The sequence below is a fragment of the Adelges cooleyi genome, unplaced genomic scaffold (assembly GCF_023614345.1).
Source record: "Adelges cooleyi isolate 19-005CV unplaced genomic scaffold, UGA_ACOO_1.1 ACOO_flye_CR_arks_rails_tigmint_CR_PRNA_519, whole genome shotgun sequence".
Taxonomy (NCBI): Eukaryota; Metazoa; Arthropoda; class Insecta; order Hemiptera; family Adelgidae; genus Adelges; species Adelges cooleyi.
The window spans coordinates 1,502,493-1,526,577 of NW_026096208.1; the positions used below are offsets into that span (position 1 = coordinate 1,502,493).

A 24,085-nucleotide genomic window follows, 5' to 3' on the forward strand; every position below is an offset into this window, starting at 1 on the left:
TTTATTTGCTTCATTTGGATATTTTCTTGAGTTTGTCTGATTTTTTTTTTTATATTTATGATAATATTTACAATCTATACAATTCGTTTAGTATAACAAGTAAATATGATAATAATAACAATTTTAAAGAACATAGCTTGAATGGCTAGATGATGGTGTTACCCGTTGGCCACACCTCTAGTCGGTTAGTAGACCTCTATTCCACTTTCGCTTAGGTCTGCGGGGTAGGTTTAATGGCAAAGTACTAATAGATATATTTTGTGAAACTAGTGGGTTGCTGTGTATCAATATATTTGAATGGAAATGTTTGTAATGTGTTATAGCTAGTTCTTTGTCTGGGTTTACTCGTAGATCATAGTGTAGGTTAGAGTAATCGACTGATAACTCAGATTGGTCTTATCTTGGATAGTTTGCCTTGGCATCCAGATTTGGATGCCATCTGACCAAACCGGTTGTTAGGTTATAAGCTGACAATATTCTCGAATCAGATATATGCTATTGTAGTATTCGTATTTTTCCAATGGTATATCATTTGATTAATCATTTAGGAAAATATTAGGTTCCATTTTCAATAAAATTACGTGTGCAATATACAGACAATGCCTATGTATTAAATTTTCATTTGTACACATTCTCTTTTATCAATTTTAATAACAGTCATCGTATCGACTCTGTGTACACATGAAAATTAAAAACGTCTGGAATCACACATGATTGTAGAAGCATTTTTCCAAAGTGTCGAAAAAATGCGTGTTGAAAAATAGTTTTAACACGAATGCAAAAAAATAAAATATAATTTTGTTAGATTTTGGTCCCATTACTATTCTGTATTGAACATTTCTTAAATATATTTTAATACTTGATAACACTTTAACATTTACACTATTTCAATACTATTCTACGCGCACAAATAATATCTACATTTAGTTGTTATTTTTACTTATAATAAGTCAATTCTGAATAGTGTATTTCTCAAAAAAAATTTTTAACATTTAATACTATTTCACATACACAAATAGTAACTACTATAAACAATAATAATAATTATTATATATAATATAATTATTATCAATAATAAGTCAAACAAATTATGTTTATTAAAAACATATAACTTTTATCTCCCACCAAAAATTCTCACTATTTGTGAAAAATATGTAACATTTGAATATTTATTTTATTATTATTGTTTGCACTATCATCATATTAACATTTTTATAGGAATATTGTACATCATCATAATAACCGTAATCGTCAAGTTAAATAATAAACTTTATCAATATGTTTTTAACTAGTCTAATTTATCTAAAATAATTGGTTTCAGACTTTAAAGTCGTAAAGATAAAATTGGTTTTCAAAAAGTGTTAAAATTTTTTTTCAATACGTATTATTTTGTCACGCTAGTAAAATAATATAATCTTGTGTATTCCCAGAGGTTTTAAGTTTACATGGGTACACATAGCCGTCGTAACAGAAAAAACAGGTGTCGATTAGTTTTAGCTTCGATGCAAAGCGAGAAGGTATTGGTTTTACTCTGATGTGGGCTTTTTTTTTCGCTGTATACACTGTAACTTTTTTAATACTAGACCAATTCCTTTGAATAGCAACTCTATAAATCACAAATTTTGTCTAGTTTGTACTTTGGGGGGGTAAAAGTTGAAAAAGTTTAAGTCTTCACAGACGAAAGTTGAAAAAACAAAAAAAAAAACCGTACGAGTTTTTAAGTTAGAACTTTTACTGGCTATAGTATCGAGAAAAAGAGTCGGATCGAGTTGAAATGTATAAGAAATATTTATTTGTTATGCCCGCGCACGTCAGTTTTGTCAAATTCAAAATATACCCATTTCCCGCCCCCCTAGGGGGGGTACAAGTTTTTTTGTTTTTCGGGGTTTTTAGCCGTAATTTTAAAACTTTTGGGTTGAAAATTTGCCAGTAGTTGGAACTCATATGTATCCATAACATATTAAGCGGGTGAAAAATTCGGCACTACAGTTTTTTTTTAATTGCCGGAAAACCGTGTTTTCGCACATTGCGTATATTTTAACAAAAACACCTAAAATCTTTAAAAAAAATTGATCAAATCATTAAAACAATTTTATTTATATCTATACAGAATGATACTATTAGGTTTTGTGCTCAAGTACACCACTCTTGACTTAAAGTTTACACAAAGTTTAAATTTTTTTTTTTTTTTTACTTAAGTTCTTTCCGGATGATTAAAATTGAGAACTGATATTAAATTCGTAATCACCGACCCAAAAAACATATAATTTGACCACTTTTGATGTCTTTTACACAAAAATCCAGAAAAATGTTTTAGCTTCGATGCAAAGCGAGAAGGTATTGGTTTTACTCTGATGTGGGCTTTTTTTTTCGCTGTATACACTGTAACTTTTTTAATACTAGACCAATTCCTTTGAATAGCAACTCTATAAATCACAAATTTTGTCTAGTTTGTACTTTGGGGGGGTAAAAGTTGAAAAAGTTTAAGTCTTCACAGACGAAAGTTGAAAAAACAAAAAAAAAACCGTACGAGTTTTTAAGTTAGAACTTTTACTGGCTATAGTATCGAGAAAAAGAGTCGGATCGAGTTGAAATGTATAAGAAATATTTATTTGTTATGCCCGCGCACGTCAGTTTTGTCAAATTCAAAATATACCCATTTCCCGCCCCCCTAGGGGGGGTACAAGTTTTTTTGTTTTTCGGGGTTTTTAGCCGTAATTTTAAAACTTTTGGGTTGAAAATTTGCCAGTAGTTGGAACTCATATGTATCCATAACATATTAAGCGGGTGAAAAATTCGGCACTACAGTTTTTTTTTAATTGCCGGAAAACCGTGTTTTCGCACATTGCGTATATTTTAACAAAAACACCTAAAATCTTTAAAAAAAATTGATCAAATCATTAAAACAATTTTATTTATATCTATACAGAATGATACTATTAGGTTTTGTGCTCAAGTACACCACTCTTGACTTAAAGTTTACACAAAGTTTAAATTTTTTTTTTTTTTTTTTTTTTAACTAAAAACCCAGTGTACCAGATGTGAGAAACGAACAGACACTAAAAACTATCAGTTGGTAACGTCTATCCGTGTTAGATTAGTTTAGGGCCCAATGATCGGTATCATAATATTGTGTTTATTACATGATATCACAGGCGACTAAATCGTGTAACTGATTATAGTAGACACTCGATTTATTGTGAAAAAAACCTGGTCGTGTACTTATTAAGACACTTAATGATTCTGATACGACAAAACCACTGTCGTTATCTCGTTATTTTATAGCCTGCGTTATATAACCTTACCGAAGGTTAACTATGAGTATTTAATGTCTAACTACCTGCAAATAATGAAGAGGAGTGTTGTTTTTTGGATTCAGATTAAGTGTTGGTTTTTATGCAGTATACCGACTCAAAATGTTTTTTTTATTACACAATTTTTTTAAAGGAAAACTAATGTTTTGTATATTGTTATACTGTTATTCATTTAAAGAGATTCACGCTTGATTGTTTAAATTGTCTAATATTAGATAATCTGCTTCGTGCTAATTTTATTTTTTTAGTTTATCAACTTGTAGCTCTAATTTTGTAAAAAATATTTCATTTTTTTATTACTATGTACTATTACTATTAAGATAAATTTTAATAATAATTAAGTCATAAATGATAATACTTTATTTTATGACTAGATCAAATCTTGTAAACATTTAACATCATGATACTGCTCCTATGCTATCATTAAAAAAACACAATTTTTAAAATCTCCATTAAAGGTTATTGTTAAATAACAGGCAACAGCCGACTGCTAGTGGCTATACACGTTAGTAATATTTAACTAATAAGTAATAAATGTAGGTAAAATTTATTGTTTTCTCCATCACAGTACCAGTATACGATTTATTTTAATTTAAATGTAAGAAAATCGATTTTTCTTTAGAAAATAACAAGAAATTAATATACAGGATGAGGCAGTAAAACGGCGATTTTCTAATGTATTTAAATGGTAAAACCCGTTTCACTAACCCACCCTTTACATTTTAAGGATCTATGAAAAGGTTTTTTTAGTTGCATTTTATTTTGTACATTGTCAATCTAGTAAAATAGAAGTATAATATAGCTTTGAAATAATATAATCTGTGAAGTATAAATAGTTTGTGTGAGATTGCTATAATGGAAGTATATAATACATAAATATTAATTTTATTGAGAATAAGCGATTATAATTTAAACTATGGAGTACAAACGATTGAAACATGAATCGTCGACCATTCCAACAAAATATAACAAGACATTGTATTTGTGTTATTTGGTCCACTAAGTTTTTGCAAAAAAAAAAAAAACCAGTACAGTGGGGTCGGTGCATAGTGGGGACGGAGCATAGTTGGGTCGAGGCATAGTGGTGACGGGGAGGTCACAGGTTTACAGGAATTTTTAAATCTGAAAGTGATAAAATCACTTTCGAAAAAACGCTTCGATGCAAATCGGTAGTTAGTATTTTCAAGCCAGTACAGTCCAAACCAAGCACAGTATAAACCAGCAAAGTTAGAAAGTTTTAAATGAAGGTTCTGTATTTACAAATGAGCATCAAAGCGTTTATTTGAAAGCGATTTTATTCAATTTTATCACTTTTACTTATAATAATTCTTGTAGACCTGTGACCTCTCCGTTTCCTCATTGCTTTGATTACATTATGCCAATACTCTACTGTACTAGTCCTCTCGGTTAAAATCACTTTCAAATAAACGCTTTGATGCTCATTTGTAAATACAGAACCTTCATTTAAAACTTTCTAACTTTGCTGGTTTATACTGTGCTTGGTTTGGACTGTACTGGCTTGAAAATACTAACTACCGATTTGCATCGAAGCGTTTTTTCGAAAGTGATTTTATCACTTTCAGATTTAAAAATTCCTGTAAACCTGTGACCTCCCCGTCACCACTATGCCTCGACCCAACTATGCTCCGTCCCCACTATGCACCGACCCCACTGTACTGGTTTTTTTATAAATTCTTATACTGCTTTGCATACTGCAAATTATATTTTAATTTCACTTGTTTTGTTGACACATCGACAAAACGACCCAACAGACTAGTCGTACACAATAACTCTAACACAACAAGTGAAACAAACTATTATAATTCATATCTCTCTTATATTATATTATTTAAATTGTACCATTAATACTATCCAGCACTATGAAGCTTCTCTGCATTTTAATAGCGCTAACCTTTGTCAACGTTTCCCCGATAATGACAGGTAATGTTAATTTTTTACCATAAGTACCTACCTAAATAAAATAGTTAAAAAGAAAATGTAATAATTGATTTTTAATTTCCATAGCGGGCTATGCAAATTCAGTTTACACTACAAGTCAGTACCGAACTTTCATACAACATCACATTTTTTTAAAATTTGATCATTTTTATAAATAATTTTAAAATAATGTATTACAGCCCAATACATTAAGAAGGCTAATGATACAAGTGAGATATATTTTGACTTTGAGATGATTGATATAACACAAAACTAGCTATAGTTTATTATTTTGATCAGTTCAGAATTTCAGTGAATGGGGTATAGTTCCCGTATACCTAATGCTATACAAATTCTAAATTGTAAAATAAATCAAATACTTTATATATTTTATTCATAATAAACCAATTCCTATTATTAACATATAACGTGCGGTTTATTTTTAAGGAGTTTTGTTTAGATAATATTTAAGAAAAATGGGTTTTAATCAATTTCGAACATGTCAATTAATTTGAAAAATTTCAGTTTCTTGTAATCTGGAGATGTTTTTGTATAATTTTATACAATGTTATGATTTCTTTTGAAATTGTGTGTATAGCACTAACCACTATTTGCTTGTAGATCCTGCTGGATTGGAAACTGCACTTTTAAATATTATTAACGGAGATCGATCGATCGGTAATCATTATTATGTAATAAAAAAAATAATTGAAATATAGATATCTACTCGAAGTGTTAAAAGTATAGTGTTATAAAAAATATCTAATATCATTAATTCATCAATTTTCATTATTCCTATTTCAGAGACACTTAATTTGATGTTGGCTACACCGGGTAATAATATACCTTATGTATTTTTTGGATATATTTGCACACAGTTGCTTGATAATAATTAATAACTTATTTGGGCATAACATATTTTCAATTTAATTTCAGAAAAAGCAATTATCGGATTCACAATTGATCATGGTAAGCAATTATAATAATATGTTAATTGTTTTATACCACTATAATTACTTTACATAGATTCTTATATGTATACTGATATATCAAATAGGTTTTCTTGGTTTTTCTTGTAGCTCACACTTTCAATCGATAATAGTCTATTTTTCACCGAAAAACTTCTAGTTTGAAAAATATATCCTCACTTTCATTTTTCTGACAATCTAACTTCGTCTATAAAGACACCGGTCTCGATTTTTTAAAAAAATATAGAAATCATAAATAATTACTAAAAATAAAATGGGTATATATAGTTAATATTTTACAAATTACTAAAGTATTAAATCCGTTAGTCAACAACCCTTTTTTCAGGTCATTTATGTCATGTGTTTACAATGTACAAGTTATGTCATCAAATTTATATAATGTATTAAATTTACAAATTACCAAAAAAATTGTTGGACATATTTCCACATAGTAGATTTTCCACATAGCTTGATAACATATTTGTTGTTTTAATTTCAGATGATTCATTTATTAGCAACTTACCAGGTAGCCTATTTGTATATGTTTTATTATATTACTAAGTACTACTTATTTTCCCTACTGTTTTTGTATCTCAAAAGCTTCACACTTTTAATCGATAGTAATCTATTCATATAATTAGTCACCAACTTTAAGTAGCCCAATGTGATATTTTTTTAATTTGATTAACTACTAACCCTTTATACAAGAATATATTATTATACGGTTTTTGTTTAAGTATCTTATGATTTTTTTTTGTCAATCTGAATAACATGGGAACTTTTATTTTTTCTAATCTAATATATTACCATTTCTGTCATAAGAAAATATCTTGTATAGTACTTTTTGAATTTTAGAACATATTGCTATAGCTGATCAGATGGCAGTGCAAAATATGATATTCCAAGTTACAAGTAAATATAAAGTTTAACATATTTTTTGGAACATTATTCAATATTCATAATTACTTAGTTTTAACCAAATTCGATTAATATACATAATCATTCAAAGTCATAGAGCTATATTATGTTTTTTTAAAACAATTGATAAAATGCCTACTTTTTACTTGCAAATAATACAATTTTCCATATTTTTATACAGATATCGATGTGCCTTCACTTGGCCCGAACGAAAGTAAGCTAGCATTTACTGACTGACGTATTTAGCTATAGATATATAGTTTTAGATAATAAATTGAATTTTGTATAAATAAATAAAAAGTATTTCAATAAATTTAAAAACAAATACAGTCCAATTCATCTCTCGGAAAATTGAGAATAAAGACTATTTTTGTCCAAGGCTGTTATTTAAACATTTTATAACCCTGCCAAGACGGTATGGCCTATAGATATCATTATTTTGCTAGACGAATTAAAAAAGTTATAGCTCCCTATGTATTAGTATATTAAAACAATTTCACAGAAACTTCAAATACTGACCAAATGACCCTAGAAATTTAGGTGTCTATTTTAACTCCACACTTTGTTAAGAGGTCCCTAATTTTCAATAATGATCTTAGAAAAGATTAAAAAATATATGTATATATATTTGAACACTATTTTCACTTTATTATTTTCACAGATTTTGGGAATGTATTGGTAGGCATACTTGCAGATCAAAGAAGAGGTATAATAGGAAAAATTATAAAAAAATTACTCATTGCCGCAATAGGTAAATATTGATAATTATTATAGATTTGTACTGCTTTTACTTTTAGCTATAATTATTCCATTTGATGTACCATTCAAACAATACATTCATAATTTATCTCAACGCCAGATAATAACGCATTGATATTCGGCCTCTGTTTAAGAAAGTTATACCGTCGTTGCCTTTCTTGTAAACCAGTTTACTGCCCTTTCAAATAAATAAGTTTAACACTCAAAGGTCTATCATTGTAGTCATTTGCGAATTCTGTATCAACATATACCTTTCAATGGCTTACTCCTTATCTTATGTGTAAATGAGACCAAAAACAGTAGCACCTTTAACATAACGTAGTGTTCTTTTAACTTGATTGTAATGACTGTCTGTCGACCATGACTGTGTAAAATGACCTTCAAGGCTAGTATTATTTTATTGTAAGTAATCGCCTACTTAATTATAGTTGACTAGCAACACTTTTACTCTTCAAAGTCTAGCAAACTAATTGGCACACAAATAAAGTTTTTTACAACCATACAAATAGGCATAGAACTTACACAACACATAGAGTTGAATATTCTAAACTCTTATTTTGAAATACAACTATTGGTAGCGTTTAGATTGAACCTTGTTTGTTTTTGATCTGTCACTTGTGCAATGTATTTTAAAATAAATTATTTTGCAAGATATCTAAAATAGGAATAGTACTCGTTGACTTCAATCAAATGTTAGTTTCGAGATCTGCTAGTTGTATAGGAAAAGAAAAATGTAAAATACATCTTTAATTAACTTTGTCGAAGTTCCTGCAGTAGGAGGCTTCTTAATTTGTCGAGTTTTTAAAAATAATTTTTTCTTATAATTTTTTAGATAAAGGAACACCACGATTCCCCAACCTTAACGAAATATGTCGTCTACTAGCTGTGGTCCGAAGTATACGATTTCCAGATGCATATATAAAAATCGCTGTTGTTGATCCCTCTGAAAATTGTTGTAAGTTAACTTCGCGAAATGCCAGATTCCGATACAAACCTCGTAGGGGCTCTATTGAAGCGGTGAGGCCAATTAGTCCTGATTTTAATGAGTTAGTGAACATTTTGGATGAAATAAAGTTTTGGTTCCGTTAAAATAGACCATCAACCGAGGCTAGTTTTTAAAAAAATTATACTGCACCTACTGTTATCATTTTACTTTAATAATATTTATACGTTGCGCTTGTATCAAAATTGTCATTTACTTCATTGCATTACATTTTAAACAATTTCTTTCGGTGATATTTAATACACTTTATTACTTGTAATTTAATTAAATATCCTTTTTAAATGCCGTTATCATATCAATGCATTTTTTGAAAACTAATACCCCAAATTCAGACACTTGCAGTGTTCGTTTTTTTAAGAAAATTTTATTTCATGGTCGGATTTGTTCACGTTAGTGTATTTGCTATAATAACAATGTTGATAACAACATTGTCAGATAACAGCCGGGTAACACAGCTAGTAAGGTTTGCAAGAAGTTCACCTTTAATTACTGAGAAACCTTCTATGTTTTGTGTAATCAGTCTAATATAATAATATATTAAATTCTATATTACAATATAATATTTACCTAAAATAAATACCTCAATTGTAAATATTATATAATAAAATTCGATTGATTTTAGTTGTAATACTATTACTCGTTTAAAGCTAAAAAACGACTACCAAATTTGAAGCTGCTATACTTTTTTAACCTTACAATTTGGAAAACCTCACCTAAAAGCTCAAAATACAGGGTATCCCAGAAATATTTGACCAATTAAACAACTTTGGTTCGGAGGAATATTTTTAAGATTTTTTTTTAAAAATTAATTTATACTTATTTGCGCTATAATCACAAATTTCTTTAAGAAACTTAGCTGTTTTACTTATTTAAGTTTGTTTTATTTTAAGAATGATTTGCTGAGAATTTTATCTGGTCGAACACTAGTTTTAGGTAATTAATTTATACATTTTTAGTTAAAAGTAGTTAAAGTTAAAGTATAATGTGAGTATGGAGTGTGGTAGAGTTATTTTTATCTGCACTCTATCGCACTCTAATTCCCATCCTGCTATTAAAAGTTAAACAACATTAATAGGTACTATCCTAAACTGGTTGTCGACCAAAATGCTTTATAAAATCTTAAATTTAAGAGAAATACAAATGGTGACAATTAGAGCGTAAATGAGTATAAATTAATTTAACACTTTAAATGCCAAGATAAATAACTGAAATGGGATCGCCGTCACTATTCATGACAGTTAACGTGTTAACAAAAAAATCCTTAAAAATATTCATTAGAATAAAATTTATTTCATCTGTCATCTAAAACTAGAGAACCATTAAATCGTCGTGAAAGCTATGTTTACAATCATAAGGTATATGACTACAAATACAAAATAAATCTAAGTATGACCACTATACATTTCCTTCGACCGGTGGCTCTATAAAACTGTTTTAGAAAAAAACTAAAATGAAAATGGTTATTGTGTAATTAAAATGTGAAATTAGTGTAGAACAAGTAAAGAATAAAAAAAACAACATTATTATCTTTGAATTTGTTATTGTGGTAGTGACACGTAACAAAATTAATTATATTAAAAACAAGAGTTGAGCTTTGACATTTATTGAGAAGAGTTGTGAGTATAAACGTTAGAAAGTACAAATTAAAATATTAAGATTATAAATGGATCTTTATATATTGTGTTTATAATAGTGAACCAAGGAAGTGATAATTTAATGATAACGTTAAATATGATATTATACAAAATAATTTGAAATTGTATAATAATGCGGTAATACAAACAATATTAATTAAACAGATATTTAAATGTTGCATGTTTTTCTTAAAAAGTTGGAATTTTTTTACGAAAATAAAAGTTATTGTTTTTTTAACAAATTTAATTGGTTTGACTTATCATAAGTAATAATAACAATTATAATTAGTAGTTATTATTTGTGTACGTGAAATATATATATATATAGTAATCATATATTGTGAAATGGTATCAAGTAATAAAATATGATTTAGAAATAACCAATACAGAATAGTAGTGAACCAAAAACAAACGACATTATCTTTTATTTTTTTGCTTTCGTTGTAAAACTTTTTTTCAATACCCATTTTTTTCCATGCAGGTGAAATGATATAATGTTATGTATTCTCAGAGGCTTTAAATTTTCATGGGTACACATAGCCGATACGGTAGCTGTTATTGAAGTTTAAAAAATATGTGAACAAATAATTGTGTAACACGTAGGCGTTGGCTGAATATTATACTCGGGAATTTATTAGAAATCGAATGTTTAAAGCAAAAACATTTTGTTTTGTCTTTTTCTAGACAACAAGAGTCGTAACAGTTAAAAAAAAAGTATTAAACCATCTATGTATACAAGGTAAAAGAAAAAAGTACAAGTAAAAAATGTACAGGGTGATTTTTATTAATGGCCATTTAATATTCACTGGGATTAAATAATTTAATTGTTTTTTAATAGTGTTTTCATATAATGTGACACTAAGTTTCCTATAATGTTTACGTTCCTTACCACTTTCAAACTGATTATTTCTATTGCAACTTTTGACACTTAAATGGTAACGCATCAAGTATACACTGTATATCCAGTTACACTGTTAATTACTAGTTTTGGATAATTATTATTGAAATTGCTATCATAAAAACTAATTTGAAGGGAGGGGGGGTACTATGTTCAATATTAAGAACATATTAATTTGTGGACAATCGAGATCACATTATATATAAAAAAAAAATTATTATATTATTGATAAAACACAGTAAGATATAGAGTTGCCCACGATAAAAAAGATCACCCTGTATACGTTATTTATTTTATAATACAAACCACAAGTGTCGCACTAGTTTATTATAAAATATTATAGTGCTTTGCATACTGCAAATTATATTTTCATTTTACTTCTTTGGTTGATATATCGACACACCGACCTTACGAATAGTTGCAAGGAAATCGCTGTAACACAAAAAGTAAAACAAGCTATTATATTCATAAGTTATATTATTTGAATTATTACATTTTTATTGTCCAGCACTATGAAGCTTCTCAGTATTCTAATAACGGTTGCCTTTGTGTACGTTTCTCCGATAATGACAGGTAATAATATAATTTTTACACGTACCTCTTCAAGGGAGTTAAAAATCTGAATAGAAAATTTAATATTTAATTCTTCATTATAGGGGAATATGCAAATTCGGTTTGCAGTACAAGTCAGTACCAAATTTTCATACTATTACATTTCATACTAATTTACAGTACCAATATAACATTTCTTTTCAATTTTATCATTTTTATACATAAGTTTGAAATAATTTATTACAGCCAATCACATCAGAGAGGCTTATTGTACAAGTAAGATACATTTTGATTTCCAGATGATTTATAAATAAAAACAAGCTATAGTTTGTTTTTATATCAGTTCAGAATATAAGTGAACGGGGTATATTATACCAGTATACCAAATTATTCAGTAAAGATACTAAATTGTAATAGAAAATCGAATACATTATGTATTTTATACTCAAAAATTCTATTCCTATAATTAAACGGAGTTTTGTATAAATAATATTTAATGAAAAAATAAGTTTTAATCAATTTCGACCATGCTAATTTATTTACCAGTTACTTTGTACAAGCTTCAAGGTTTAATTAAAATAATTTTTTCTATGGGTATTGGCCATTTTGGTTTTTTGGCTACAATACAATAATTTATGTAGGAAGCCGATTTTGATTTAAATATTTAAGTGTTATATGATGACCACGTCATCAATATAGGTTACGTGTTTTTTAAATAAATGCGTAATACTCTAGTGCTCTGACAAGTACAAGTGTTAAACCAGTGTGTGTACATCTAGAGCATAGAGTGTCTTTTTACTTTTCTTTTTGTCTTACGACATAAGTTTTCGGTAATTAAATAAATGAAATTTGCAACATATAAAGCCGGTTTCACCTACACTTATTAGGAACCTACCTTATTGTTAATTATATTTAACAACTAGTTAATGAAAATTGAGTTTCATCGATTTGTTAGCCGTAACAAACTGTTAAATTTATCACCCGAAATCGGCATATAAAAATGTATTGTAGACTTATATATATAATATTTATATTATTATAGTTAAGAAATTGTTTCATAATTTTTGTTGACTGAGTATATTAGTAATGTGTAATAATATATTACAAATTTGATGAGGACCTTCTTTATAATGAGTATTTAGAGAACTGTAGAAATAACAACTACGATAACTCTTTATTAGGTAAGCATAAGTTATTTTATGTAGGTAGATTAGGTAAACAAAGGAATGACATAGACTTGCATTATAGGTATATCATAATTTATTATATTTTATAATTAAGATAATATTATTAGGATTATCTTGCCTGTATTTACAAATAATGTATACATTATTTATATTAACTGTAACGTTAAAACAAAGTAAAATAAAATATCATATAATAACAAACTGACAAATTAATATTACAATAATTTATCAGTTATCACATATCTTGATAGTTAATGTGAACGTTGGAATCGAGGTAACCGCTTTGGTAACCCAACTAACGTTTTGCTGACTTAACAAATATAATTTAACAATACTAATATTATGGAGAAAATTATTTTATTTAATCAGATGTTAATTTTAAATGAATTGTTAAATAACATTGTGTTAAGAGTGTATTTAACAATAGTTGGTGAAACCGGCTCCATAACAATTAAACCACATAAATATTGTTGCCAAAGAACACGTATTGTTCTAAAGAACTTAAATGGGGCCATCCTATGTAGTCGAAATTTTGTCTGACTTGTGGGTCTAAATCGTCGACATAACTGACCGCATTCAATCCTCTTAACATAACAGGCTGATTAGCGTTAAATAGTAATTTTATAGTTATGTATATTCTTGTTCTAAACATTTTTATTTATAATTATATACATGAATATGATTTCAATTTGAAATTTTGTGTATAGCTAAAACCATCTATTTTGCTTATAGATCGCGATGGACTGGAAACTGCAATTTTAAATTTAATTAACGGAAATAAAACGTTCGGTAATCATTATTATGCAATAAAAATAAAAAAACCAATACAGTGGGGCCGGGGCATAGTGAGGAAGAAGCATAGTTGGGCCGGGGATAAGTGGGGACGGAGAGGTCACAGGTTTACAGGAATTTTTAAATCTGAAAGTTATAAAATCATTTTCGGAAAAACGCTTCGATGCAAATCGGTAGTTAGTATTTTCAAGCCAGTATAGTCCAAAATAAACACAGTATAACCCAGCAAAGTTAGAAAGTATTAAGTTGAGGTTCTGTACTTACAAGTAAGCATCAAAGCGTTTATTTGAAAGAAATTGTATTCAATTTTATCACTTTTGTTTATAATAATAATTCCTGTAGACCTGTAACCTCTCCGTTCCCTCGTTGCTTTGATTCCATTAAGCCTATACTCAACTGTACTAGTTCTCTCGGATAAAATCACTTTCAAATTAATGCAATTTAATATCTGTTTTTCATTTTACTCTGCCAAAAAAAAAACTTAAGTAAAAAAAAAAATTGAATTTGTGAAATCTTAAAGTCAAAAGTAGTACTTGAGCACAAAACTTAACAATATCATTCTGCATAGATCTACATAAAATTGTTTTAATGATTTGATAAATTTTTTTTAAGATTTTAGGTGTTTTTGTTAAAATATACGCAATCTGCGAAAACACAGTTTTCCGGCATTAAAAAAAAAAAACTAAAGTGCCGAATTTGTTTTCCGTTTAATATGTTATGAATACGTATGAGTTCTAAATACTGGCCAATTTTTAACTGAAAGGTCCTAAAATTACGGCTAAAAAATTAAAAAAACTCGAACCCCCTCTAGGGGGTTGGGAAATGGGTTTAATTTAAATTTGATACAACTGACGTGTGCGGACATACCAAATAAATATTCCTTATAATTTTCAACTCGATCCGACCTTTTTTTTTCGAAATTATAGCCAGTAAAGTTTGTAACTTAAAACCTCGTACTGTTTTTTTTTTTTTCAAATTTCGACTATAATGAAGTAAACCTTTTCAACTTTTACCCCCCCCCCCCCCCCCCCCCCCCCAACCACCAAAGTACCAACTAGATGAAATTTGTGATTTGTAGAGTTGCTACTTGAAGGAATTGGTTCAGCATTAAAAAGTTACGGTGTATACAGATAAAAAAAACACACATAAGAGTAAAACCAATACCTTCGCCTCTCTGCATCGAAGCTAAAATTATATATAGATTACTACTCGAAAAAAGTGTAAAAATTAAAGTGTTTTAAAAATATCGAAAATCATTAATTCATCGATTTATATTATTTCTATTTCAGGTACACTTAATTTGATGTTGGCTATACCAGGTAATAATATTTTTTATCTCTTATTGGAAGTATTTTCATATAGTTTTTGATAATAATCAATAACTTATTTGGGCTTAACATAATTTCGTTTTAATTTCAGATAAAGCAAATTTTAGATTCACAATTCAGCATGGTAACCGATTGTTATATACTACTAATACTTTACACAAATTCTTATATACCAATATAATTAATTTTTTTTTCCGATGGCTCACACTTTCAATTGATGTTAGTCTTTCCGAAATAAAACTCCTTAGATATTAGATCTCTACCTCAAATCTAAGTAGTACCTCTCGTTTTTCCGTTTATTTACATAGAAAATATTAATTTTTCACTGAAAAAATTCTAGTTTGAAAAATATGTCCTTTCTTTCATTTTTCTGATAACTTCCAACGTCGTCTATGAAAAAACTGGTCTCGAGATTTATTTAAAAAAAAAAATTGTAATTAAAATCTAACAAAAAATTGAATAGGTATATACTTAGTATTTCACAAATTACAAAAATATTAAAACCTGTTGTGCCGTTAGTGAACAGCCCCTTAATTCGGTCATTTATGGCATTTGTGTACATGCAAAGTCATCAAATTTACTATTTGCAAATAATTAGTATATAAATACATAGTTAATTATCCACATAGCTTGATAACATATATTTGTTTTAATTTTAGACGAGTCATTTATTATCAACTTACCAGGTAATCTAAATGTATACATTTTATACTCCTAATACTGACACTATCAGTTTCTTACACAAGTATATATTATACGGTTTTTTTTTATGTACCATGTGATTTTTTTTTATTTGATTTATATGGGTACATTATAATTTCCTAATATAAAATATAATATTATACAGTATTTTTTCAAAGTGCTATATTTTACCTTAAAGTGTTTTAATAAACAAAATGTAATAAAACATGTTTAAGTTATTTTTATCAACTTGATGACAAACTATTTTTAGAAAGGTATAGAACTATCTTTACAATGTAATAAACAATTATATATCAATTATTTATTTAAACCGAAACGTTAAAATAAAGTAAAATAAAATATCATATAATAACAAACTGATAAATTAAATGATACAATCGCTTATCAGATATCATATATCTTAATAACCAATGAAAACGTTGGAATCGAGGTAACCGCTTAGGTAACCCAACTAACGTTTTGTTAACTTAACAAAGAGAATCTAATAATAATAATGTTATGGAGAAACTTATTTCATTTAACCAGATGTTAAGTTAAAATTAACTGTTCACTAATTTCGTGTTAAGAGTGTATTTAACAATGGTTGGTGAAACCGGCTGATAATCTATTAAATTATAATTCCTGACCTAAGAAAATGTATGTTATTTTGCTTGTATTTCAGAAAATATTGCCATAGCTGATCAGAAGGCAGTGCAAGAAGCAATATTCCAAGTTACAAGTAAATAATATAAAGTCTAACACACATTATTTTCAAAAATCATAATTAGGTATTAAGTTTTATGATTATTTAAAATATAATCAAACTTTTTTGTGAGTTTTTTAGTGTAAAATATTAAACAATTTTCATAATTTTTATACAGATATCCGTGTGCCTGACCTTGGCCACCACGAAAGTAAGCAACCATTTAATTAATAACGTAAATAGCCCTAAAGTCCTAGTTTATAAGCTAATTAACCATTTTTTTTTAATTTTATTTATTACACTGTAACTTTTTTTTTCACAGATTATGATAATGATCGTAGCACATTGTTTTGGCTTGGAGAAGATAGACGAAGAATAATGGGATATGTTACAAAAATTGTACTTATCAATGCAATAAGTAAATATAAATACTTTTGTAGACTTGTACTAGATTTACCTTTAATTATAATTATTCTATTCGATGTACTATTCAAAAAATTCACTTATAACTTATACACTTCATCTCAACAAGTAATTATTCAATCATATTATATTCTTGTTTAACCGATGCTACGCTAGACATTCGGCCTATGTTTAAGAAAGTATTACCGTCGTTTGCTTTCTAGTAGACCAGGACACTTTCTATCCAAATATTCTAAATAATTACCACAGATTGTTAATATTGGCGTCATTAACGATTTCTGAATCAACGTGTCAATAATATATTATATTATATTATTATATCAATAATAGTGTAACAATACATGTAGGCATAGAGCTCACACAACATGTAGGACACACCATGTTATTTTTAATCATTTATTGTCATTTTAAACTTTTTTGATCCGTCACCTTTGCAATGTCCTTTTATCAATAATTTTGCAAGATATATAAAAGATTCAAGATTAGATAAGAATAGCACACATTAAATAAAATTATATTATCCTCATCTGCTAGTTATATAGAATAAAAAATTTGAAATACCTCTTTATTTAGCTTTGTTGAAAATTCCTCCAGTGCGGCTTCTTTTTCCTGTCAATCTGCTCTTTGCAAATACTAAATTTATTATGATTTTTCTTCTAAATTGTATAAAATTGTTTAAATAAAAATTAAATAGATTTTTTATTAAAATAGTTTACATGATATAGTTTTTTTTTTATGTGTAATGTAATTATTTTTCCATGATTTTGCATATATAGGTGTATAAACTGTGTTTTGAACAAAAAAAAAAGAAGTATATATAAGCTAAAATTGTCAAGTTTTTAAAAACAATTTTTTTTATAATTTTTCAGATAAAGGAATACCAGAATTCACCAACCTTAATGAAATATGTATTCTAATAGGTTTGCTCCGAAGTATGCGATTCCCAGATTCGTACATAAAAACCGCTAGAGTTGATCAAGATGATTATGTTTGTATTTTAACCTCACTAAATGGCAGATTCCATTACAAACCTTATAACGGCTCTATTTTGTTGGTAAGTCCAGTGGGTGATGAATATTTGGATAACGTTTTGTATGAGACAATAACATGGTTCTAGTAAAATAGACCCTCAATAGTAGTTTAATAAAATAAATCACACTTACTGTTTTTATTTTGACTTTAACAATATGTATATGTCGCACTTGTATCTAAATTGTCATTTAATTTAATGTTTTACATAATAAATAATTTCTCTTAGTGTTATTTAATACATTAAACCACTTGTGATTTTATTAAATTCTATCCATTGCAGTGCATAAAATGATATTAAAATACTAATACTAGTAGTGTATTGTACACTACTAATACTACCTATCCACAAAACAATACGATGTTTATCTGAGAAATTATTGTGTACAGCTAGTGCTAGTAGTGTGCTAACAGTCAATATGGCAAAGACGGACGCAAACGTATCAATATAATCCAAGCCTTTACTATAATTTACCATTAAAATAATAAATGTTTTCTTCGTCTTGAGGTTTTTCATTAATATTTTCTTTCTTCAGTTGTTTCAACATTTTCTAAATTTTCTACTAGAAAAAAGATTTTCTTCTCTTTCAATGGTTGAGTAGAACAATACAATTATTATAAATAATACAATGTCCTAAAATTACATCCCGGCTTTGTTAAATGGTTTCATATTCTATAGCGGTTTATTGTATAACCGACAAGTATACGTTTTCTCGATTTTGAATCTAACTTGCGCCTTAGTTGCTTAGGAATGTGTAACTAAAGTAACACATCTGAGAATTCGAATGTGGACAAATTTAGATTATGGCCAGTCCAAAATTCAAAAGGTGTCTTGTTATAATTATAATGTATTGATAGTCCTATTCGCATTATTTCTTAAGACAAATTTGATTGTTGTAGAAATGATGTAGTTCTTTCTACGAATACTCTGTTTAATCTTTCTGTTAAACTATTCGTTTTCAGGTGTATAGGGAATAGTAAAGTGGACCACAATTCCTTTATCTTAACAAAAAATGTTAAACACATTACTTAACTACTTTTGTCCATTGTCACATCTCAGCGTGGATAATTTTTAAGTTAAAATATACACATACAGTGTATATATATATAACTTTATATGTTTTAAAATAATCAAACCCATGACAATTGTTTTGTAATAGACTAGACAACTGAAAAACAGGCATAATCATCAATAAAAGTAAGAAAACATTTCTTACCCTTCCATGTTTTCAGTTTCATAAGTCCACACACTTTGTTTTGGGTTTTATTCTTTTATGCAATAAGCCGTTATCAATTTATACAATTATTGGTATTAATATAATATAGTTTTAAGAAAAATTAAAAACATTTTTTTGTGTTGCACACATCTACAGGGTGATTCATTATGGGTAAGACACTAATTTTCTCAGAAGATATTAATATTTTCAACAATCATTTTTCCAAGATTTTTTGGCACACATTGTACTAAATTTTTAAATATATTGAAAATTTGTATCACCAAACCTTATAAGTCAAAATGGGATTTATGGTTTTTTTTCATGGCGACATATGATTTCCGTTACATAAGTTTGTAGACAAAAAATATTTTAGCGTTTGATTATTTAATTTATTTGTTCATTTGTTATGACTTTATAAAGCTTTAATTTTTTTACTATAAAGTTATAGACAAAAATGCGGCCCAGTATGCACAGATTCACATCGACACATTTTCTGTAATGTGATATAGGAACTCTGCTTCTACTGAATTATTTTATTATAATATTAAGCTGTTATCTTATAACTTATAGTATTGTAAACAAGTTAATTATGTTGGTTCGAACTCTTAGGTACCACTTATAATTTCTAGTAATAATATCAAATATTATTATGATAATAGAACAAAAACACTCAATGTGCACAACGGTAATTTATTTTTAGACGTCGGCCTATATAACAATTCTATTAACCTCCATGGGTGACTCTGGGTTTGTGTATGTATTTAAATGTATCTAGCACAATAATTGTTCATCCTTAAAATTGGGGCATCTAGTTTAAAAGATCTTTTTGGGTAATCATTTTTAATTCTGTCTAAAATTCCCATATAAATTATCCCTTATATATTATAAAATCTTCCAAAAAACTATTGCTATAACTTTGTAATGTTATAATTATTGATAAAAAAAAAAACGTGTACAAATGAAAATGTAAAACGTAGACATCGTCTAAATAATGTACACAGGATTCTATTAAAAATGTAATATATATTTTTTTTTTTTAATAATTATATGTTATAACAGTTTTTAAAAAAAATTAAAACAATTGTGTACACAAATCCTAATAAAGTATATCTATTTCGAGATAAACCATAAACAGTAGTTAAAAAAACAAATAAGTACAGGGTAATTTTTTTTATCTTGGGCCACTTATTATCTCACTTGGTTTAGTTAGTAATTAAATTGTTTGTTCATAAATTTAACCATAATTTAACCATTAGAACCCATATATTTCTAATAAGTTATATTATTTGAATAATTGTTTTATTAATATTATCCCGCACTAAGAAGCTTCTCTGCATTTTAATAACGCTTACCTTTCTAATCGTTTCGCCAATATTGACAGGTTATATTTATTTTTAAGAGGGGCTATAAAAAAAACGGAAAATATTTTAGCCGACAATTCTGTGTCGGATGCATTGTGTCTGCGCAGGCGCTGAGCAGCTTGTTTTGGTTTCTGCGCATGCGCGGTGCCGACACTCACTGGCCACCTGCAGTGGCACCGTACGGTGACTCGCTTATTTGAGTTTTTTAAATTATTATTTTTTTTTTTTTAAAAGATAGGTTTAAACAATTTTATTTTTTATAATTACAACACTAATTATAATGTTTGAATAAAACATTTGTATTCGTTATAATATAATATACATTATATACCGGGAGATTAGTTCACTGTGATCCGGTCGATAACCTACAGGATATAACACTTTTTTTTAATTAATTTTTTTTTTATATAATTTTGTAATTATTAGTTGGGAAAAATTTAATAGATTTTTAGTCACTCAATACGATACAATACGTAATCTTTTTTTCCCGCAGCCCTTCATATATATATATATATATACTATACTATTTATATTCGTTGATGGGTATATTATTTGATTATTACGAGTATGAATGTTCATTTTTTATAAGCTAGTTATTTGACTTGAAATAGTGTTTACTCGTAGATCATAATGTAAGTTTTAGGTGGTTATGATGTACCGCAGTGCTTTGGTAATCAGCCTCAGAACAATCGACTGAAAAGCTTGGATTGGTCTTATATTGGATGGGCTTGGCCGGACCCCAGATTTTGCACTATAAACACCACGATTTTGTGCTGCTCTTAACTGTTTTTTTTTTTTTTTATATATATATTTTTGTTGAATTTAAAACTTTATAAAGAATAACTTGTCGAAAATTTTGGTCGACAACCAGTTTTGGATATTTCCTATTAATGTTTTTTAAGTTCGAAGTGCAGGATGGGAGTTGGAGTGCAATAGAGTCATGCGTGCAGATAAAAATAACTCAACCACACTCCGCTTGCCTTATTATATTTTAACCATTAATAACTTATAATGTAATTATCCAAAACTAGTTATCGACCTGTTAAAAATCTCAGCAAATTATTTTTGATAGTAAAAGGTCCATAAAGAAATTGATGGTTACAGCGCAAGTGAGTAGAAAATTATTTTAAAAATAAATCTTTAAAATAGATCAAAACCCTAGAACAAAAGATTTTTCATTTGATAAATCTCACTGGGACAACCTGTATTTTGATCTTTTTAAAAGGGGTTTTCCTTATTTTAAGGATGAAAAATTAAAGCGGCTTAAAATTTGGTAATCGTTTATTAGCTTCAAAAGTGTAATATTAGTATAACTAAATTCAGACTCATTATTATTTCAATTTGGTTTTGTGCGCTACAATGGACAGAATTTAATACAATTACAAGTGATTGAGAGCATTAAAAAATTATCACTAAAAAAAATAGTTTATTTTATTATACATTGAATTAAATGACAATTAATGTACAAGTGCGACGAATAAAATATATTATTAAAGTAAAACAACAACGGTATGTGCGATACAATTTTTGAAAAGCAAGCTACGAATGATGGTCTATTTTACCAGTATCAATTATTATCTACCTCATTCATAACGTCCACACATTACCTTACCGCAACAATATAGCCCATATGAGGCATGTATTGGAATCTGCCATTTCGTGAAGTTAACGTACAAGATTCACCAGAGTCATCAACACTAACAGTTTTGATATACGAATCTGGGAATTGTATACTTCGGGCCACAGCTATTATACGACAAATTTCGGTAAGGTTTTCGAATCCTGGTTCTCCTTTATCTTAAAAATTATAAAAAAAAAATAGTTTTTAGAAACTTGTCAATTTTGGCTTTCACCTACTTTGGTTTTTTGTTCACATCAAAAACCAATACACGTGTATCAACAATATCATAGAAAAATAATTACATTACTCATAAAAAACACACTTTTTTTTTATTGAAATTTATTAAAATACATTTAAGAAAAATCAACTGCAGTTTGCTTCAGGACTTTTTTTATTGATATATTGTTATGGATTTTAGTTGCTATCTTCATTTTTTATTTGTACAATATAATACAATTTAGAACAACAAGCGTAATAGATGTAATATTTACAAAGAGCACATTGACAGAAAAAAGAAGCCTCCCACTGGAGGAACTTTGGAAAAGTTATTTGTTGAATTCATTAAGTAGGTATTATTCTTGTTCTGAACAATAATCTTTTTTATATCATTGAAAATAACCGAATTAAAAAGACATTGCACTAGCTATAAATCTGTTTATTTGAATGGTACATCAAACAATATAATTATAATTAAAAGTAATAGCAATGCAAATCTATATTAATTATTTATATTTACCCAATGCAGCGGTAAGTAAATGTCTTGTAACACTTCTTGTTATACGTCTTCTGTCTTCTCCAAGCTGTGACAACGAATCATTCTCAAAATCTGTAAAAATAAAATAAATTACAGTTTTAAAAAAAATTGTTTATGAAATAATTGTTTTTTCGTGAAACATTTTATATTTCAAATGATTGCTCTAAAGTTATTACTATTGAAAATTTGTAGGTACTAAGACCACTTATCAAAGTTTGGGGTTGAATAGACACCTAATTTTACAGTCATTTTGTCAGTTTCTGTGAAATTTCTTTAAGGTACTAACGCGTAAAAAAACACATCATATTTAATTCAACTAGTTAAATAGTGATATCTATAGGCCATGTTGTCTTGGCAGAGTTATACAATGTTTAATTAACAACTTTGGACAAAAATCGCCTTTATTCCCATTTTCGAGAGGAACGGAGTAGACTGGGTTTGTTTTTTAATTTAGCAATATATTTTCTATTAACCATTAAATGCTTGCTTACTTTCGTTTTCAAGTGGAGGCACACGGATATCTGTATAAAAATTGATATTATTTAAATGTAAAAAACACCGATTATAACAAAATAAAATGGTGTGCCCGTGTTTAAATTAGACATCAAACAATCATCATCAAGACTTGTATCAAAAAACATAACATTGTATATGACTTTGAACTACAATAATATATTTATCGAATTTTCTTAAACCTTAGTAATTATGTGTTATAAAAAATATTAAAAAATTTATTTATTTTGCAGTAAAAAACACCAAAATAAAAAATGTATATACTAGTTTAAATTATACTTCAAACGATCATCAAGACTTGTATCAAAAAATATATTACAGCTTTATTGCTTCTAATTCTTTTAACATATTTATCGAATTAAAACCAAGTAATTATGAATTTTGAAAATTGTTCCAAAATATATATTAGATTTAACGTTTACTTGTAACTTGAGATATTGCTTCTTGCAATGCCACCTGATCAGCTATGGCAATATGTTCTGAAATACAAAA

General features: G+C 27.8%; 3 protein-coding genes across 3 annotated transcripts in view; 2 read left to right on the plus strand and 1 right to left on the minus strand.

The window, feature by feature from the left end:
• LOC126842392 (uncharacterized) overlaps window positions 1-24,085 on the minus strand; it is a 31,903-nt gene that overhangs the window by 5,983 nt on the left and 1,835 nt on the right. The window lies entirely within an intron of this gene.
• LOC126842401 (uncharacterized) lies at window positions 5,058-9,126 on the plus strand. Its single transcript, XM_050579405.1, has 11 exons — window positions 5,058-5,255; window positions 5,340-5,369; window positions 5,453-5,482; window positions 5,874-5,930; window positions 6,057-6,086; window positions 6,189-6,221; window positions 6,720-6,746; window positions 7,076-7,132; window positions 7,320-7,352; window positions 7,800-7,889; window positions 8,730-9,126. The coding sequence occupies exons 1-11, from the start codon at window positions 5,195-5,197 to the stop codon at window positions 8,984-8,986; spliced, it is 705 nt and encodes a 234-aa protein (XP_050435362.1). The 5' UTR covers window positions 5,058-5,194; the 3' UTR covers window positions 8,987-9,126.
• On the plus strand, window positions 11,788-18,311 carry LOC126842405 (uncharacterized). The gene is made up of 12 exons (XM_050579420.1): window positions 11,788-11,878; window positions 11,941-12,005; window positions 12,089-12,118; window positions 12,231-12,260; window positions 13,904-13,960; window positions 15,253-15,282; window positions 15,383-15,415; window positions 15,951-15,977; window positions 16,655-16,711; window positions 16,854-16,886; window positions 16,998-17,093; window positions 17,968-18,311. The coding sequence occupies exons 2-12, from the start codon at window positions 11,945-11,947 to the stop codon at window positions 18,213-18,215; spliced, it is 702 nt and encodes a 233-aa protein (XP_050435377.1). The 5' UTR covers window positions 11,788-11,878; window positions 11,941-11,944; the 3' UTR covers window positions 18,216-18,311.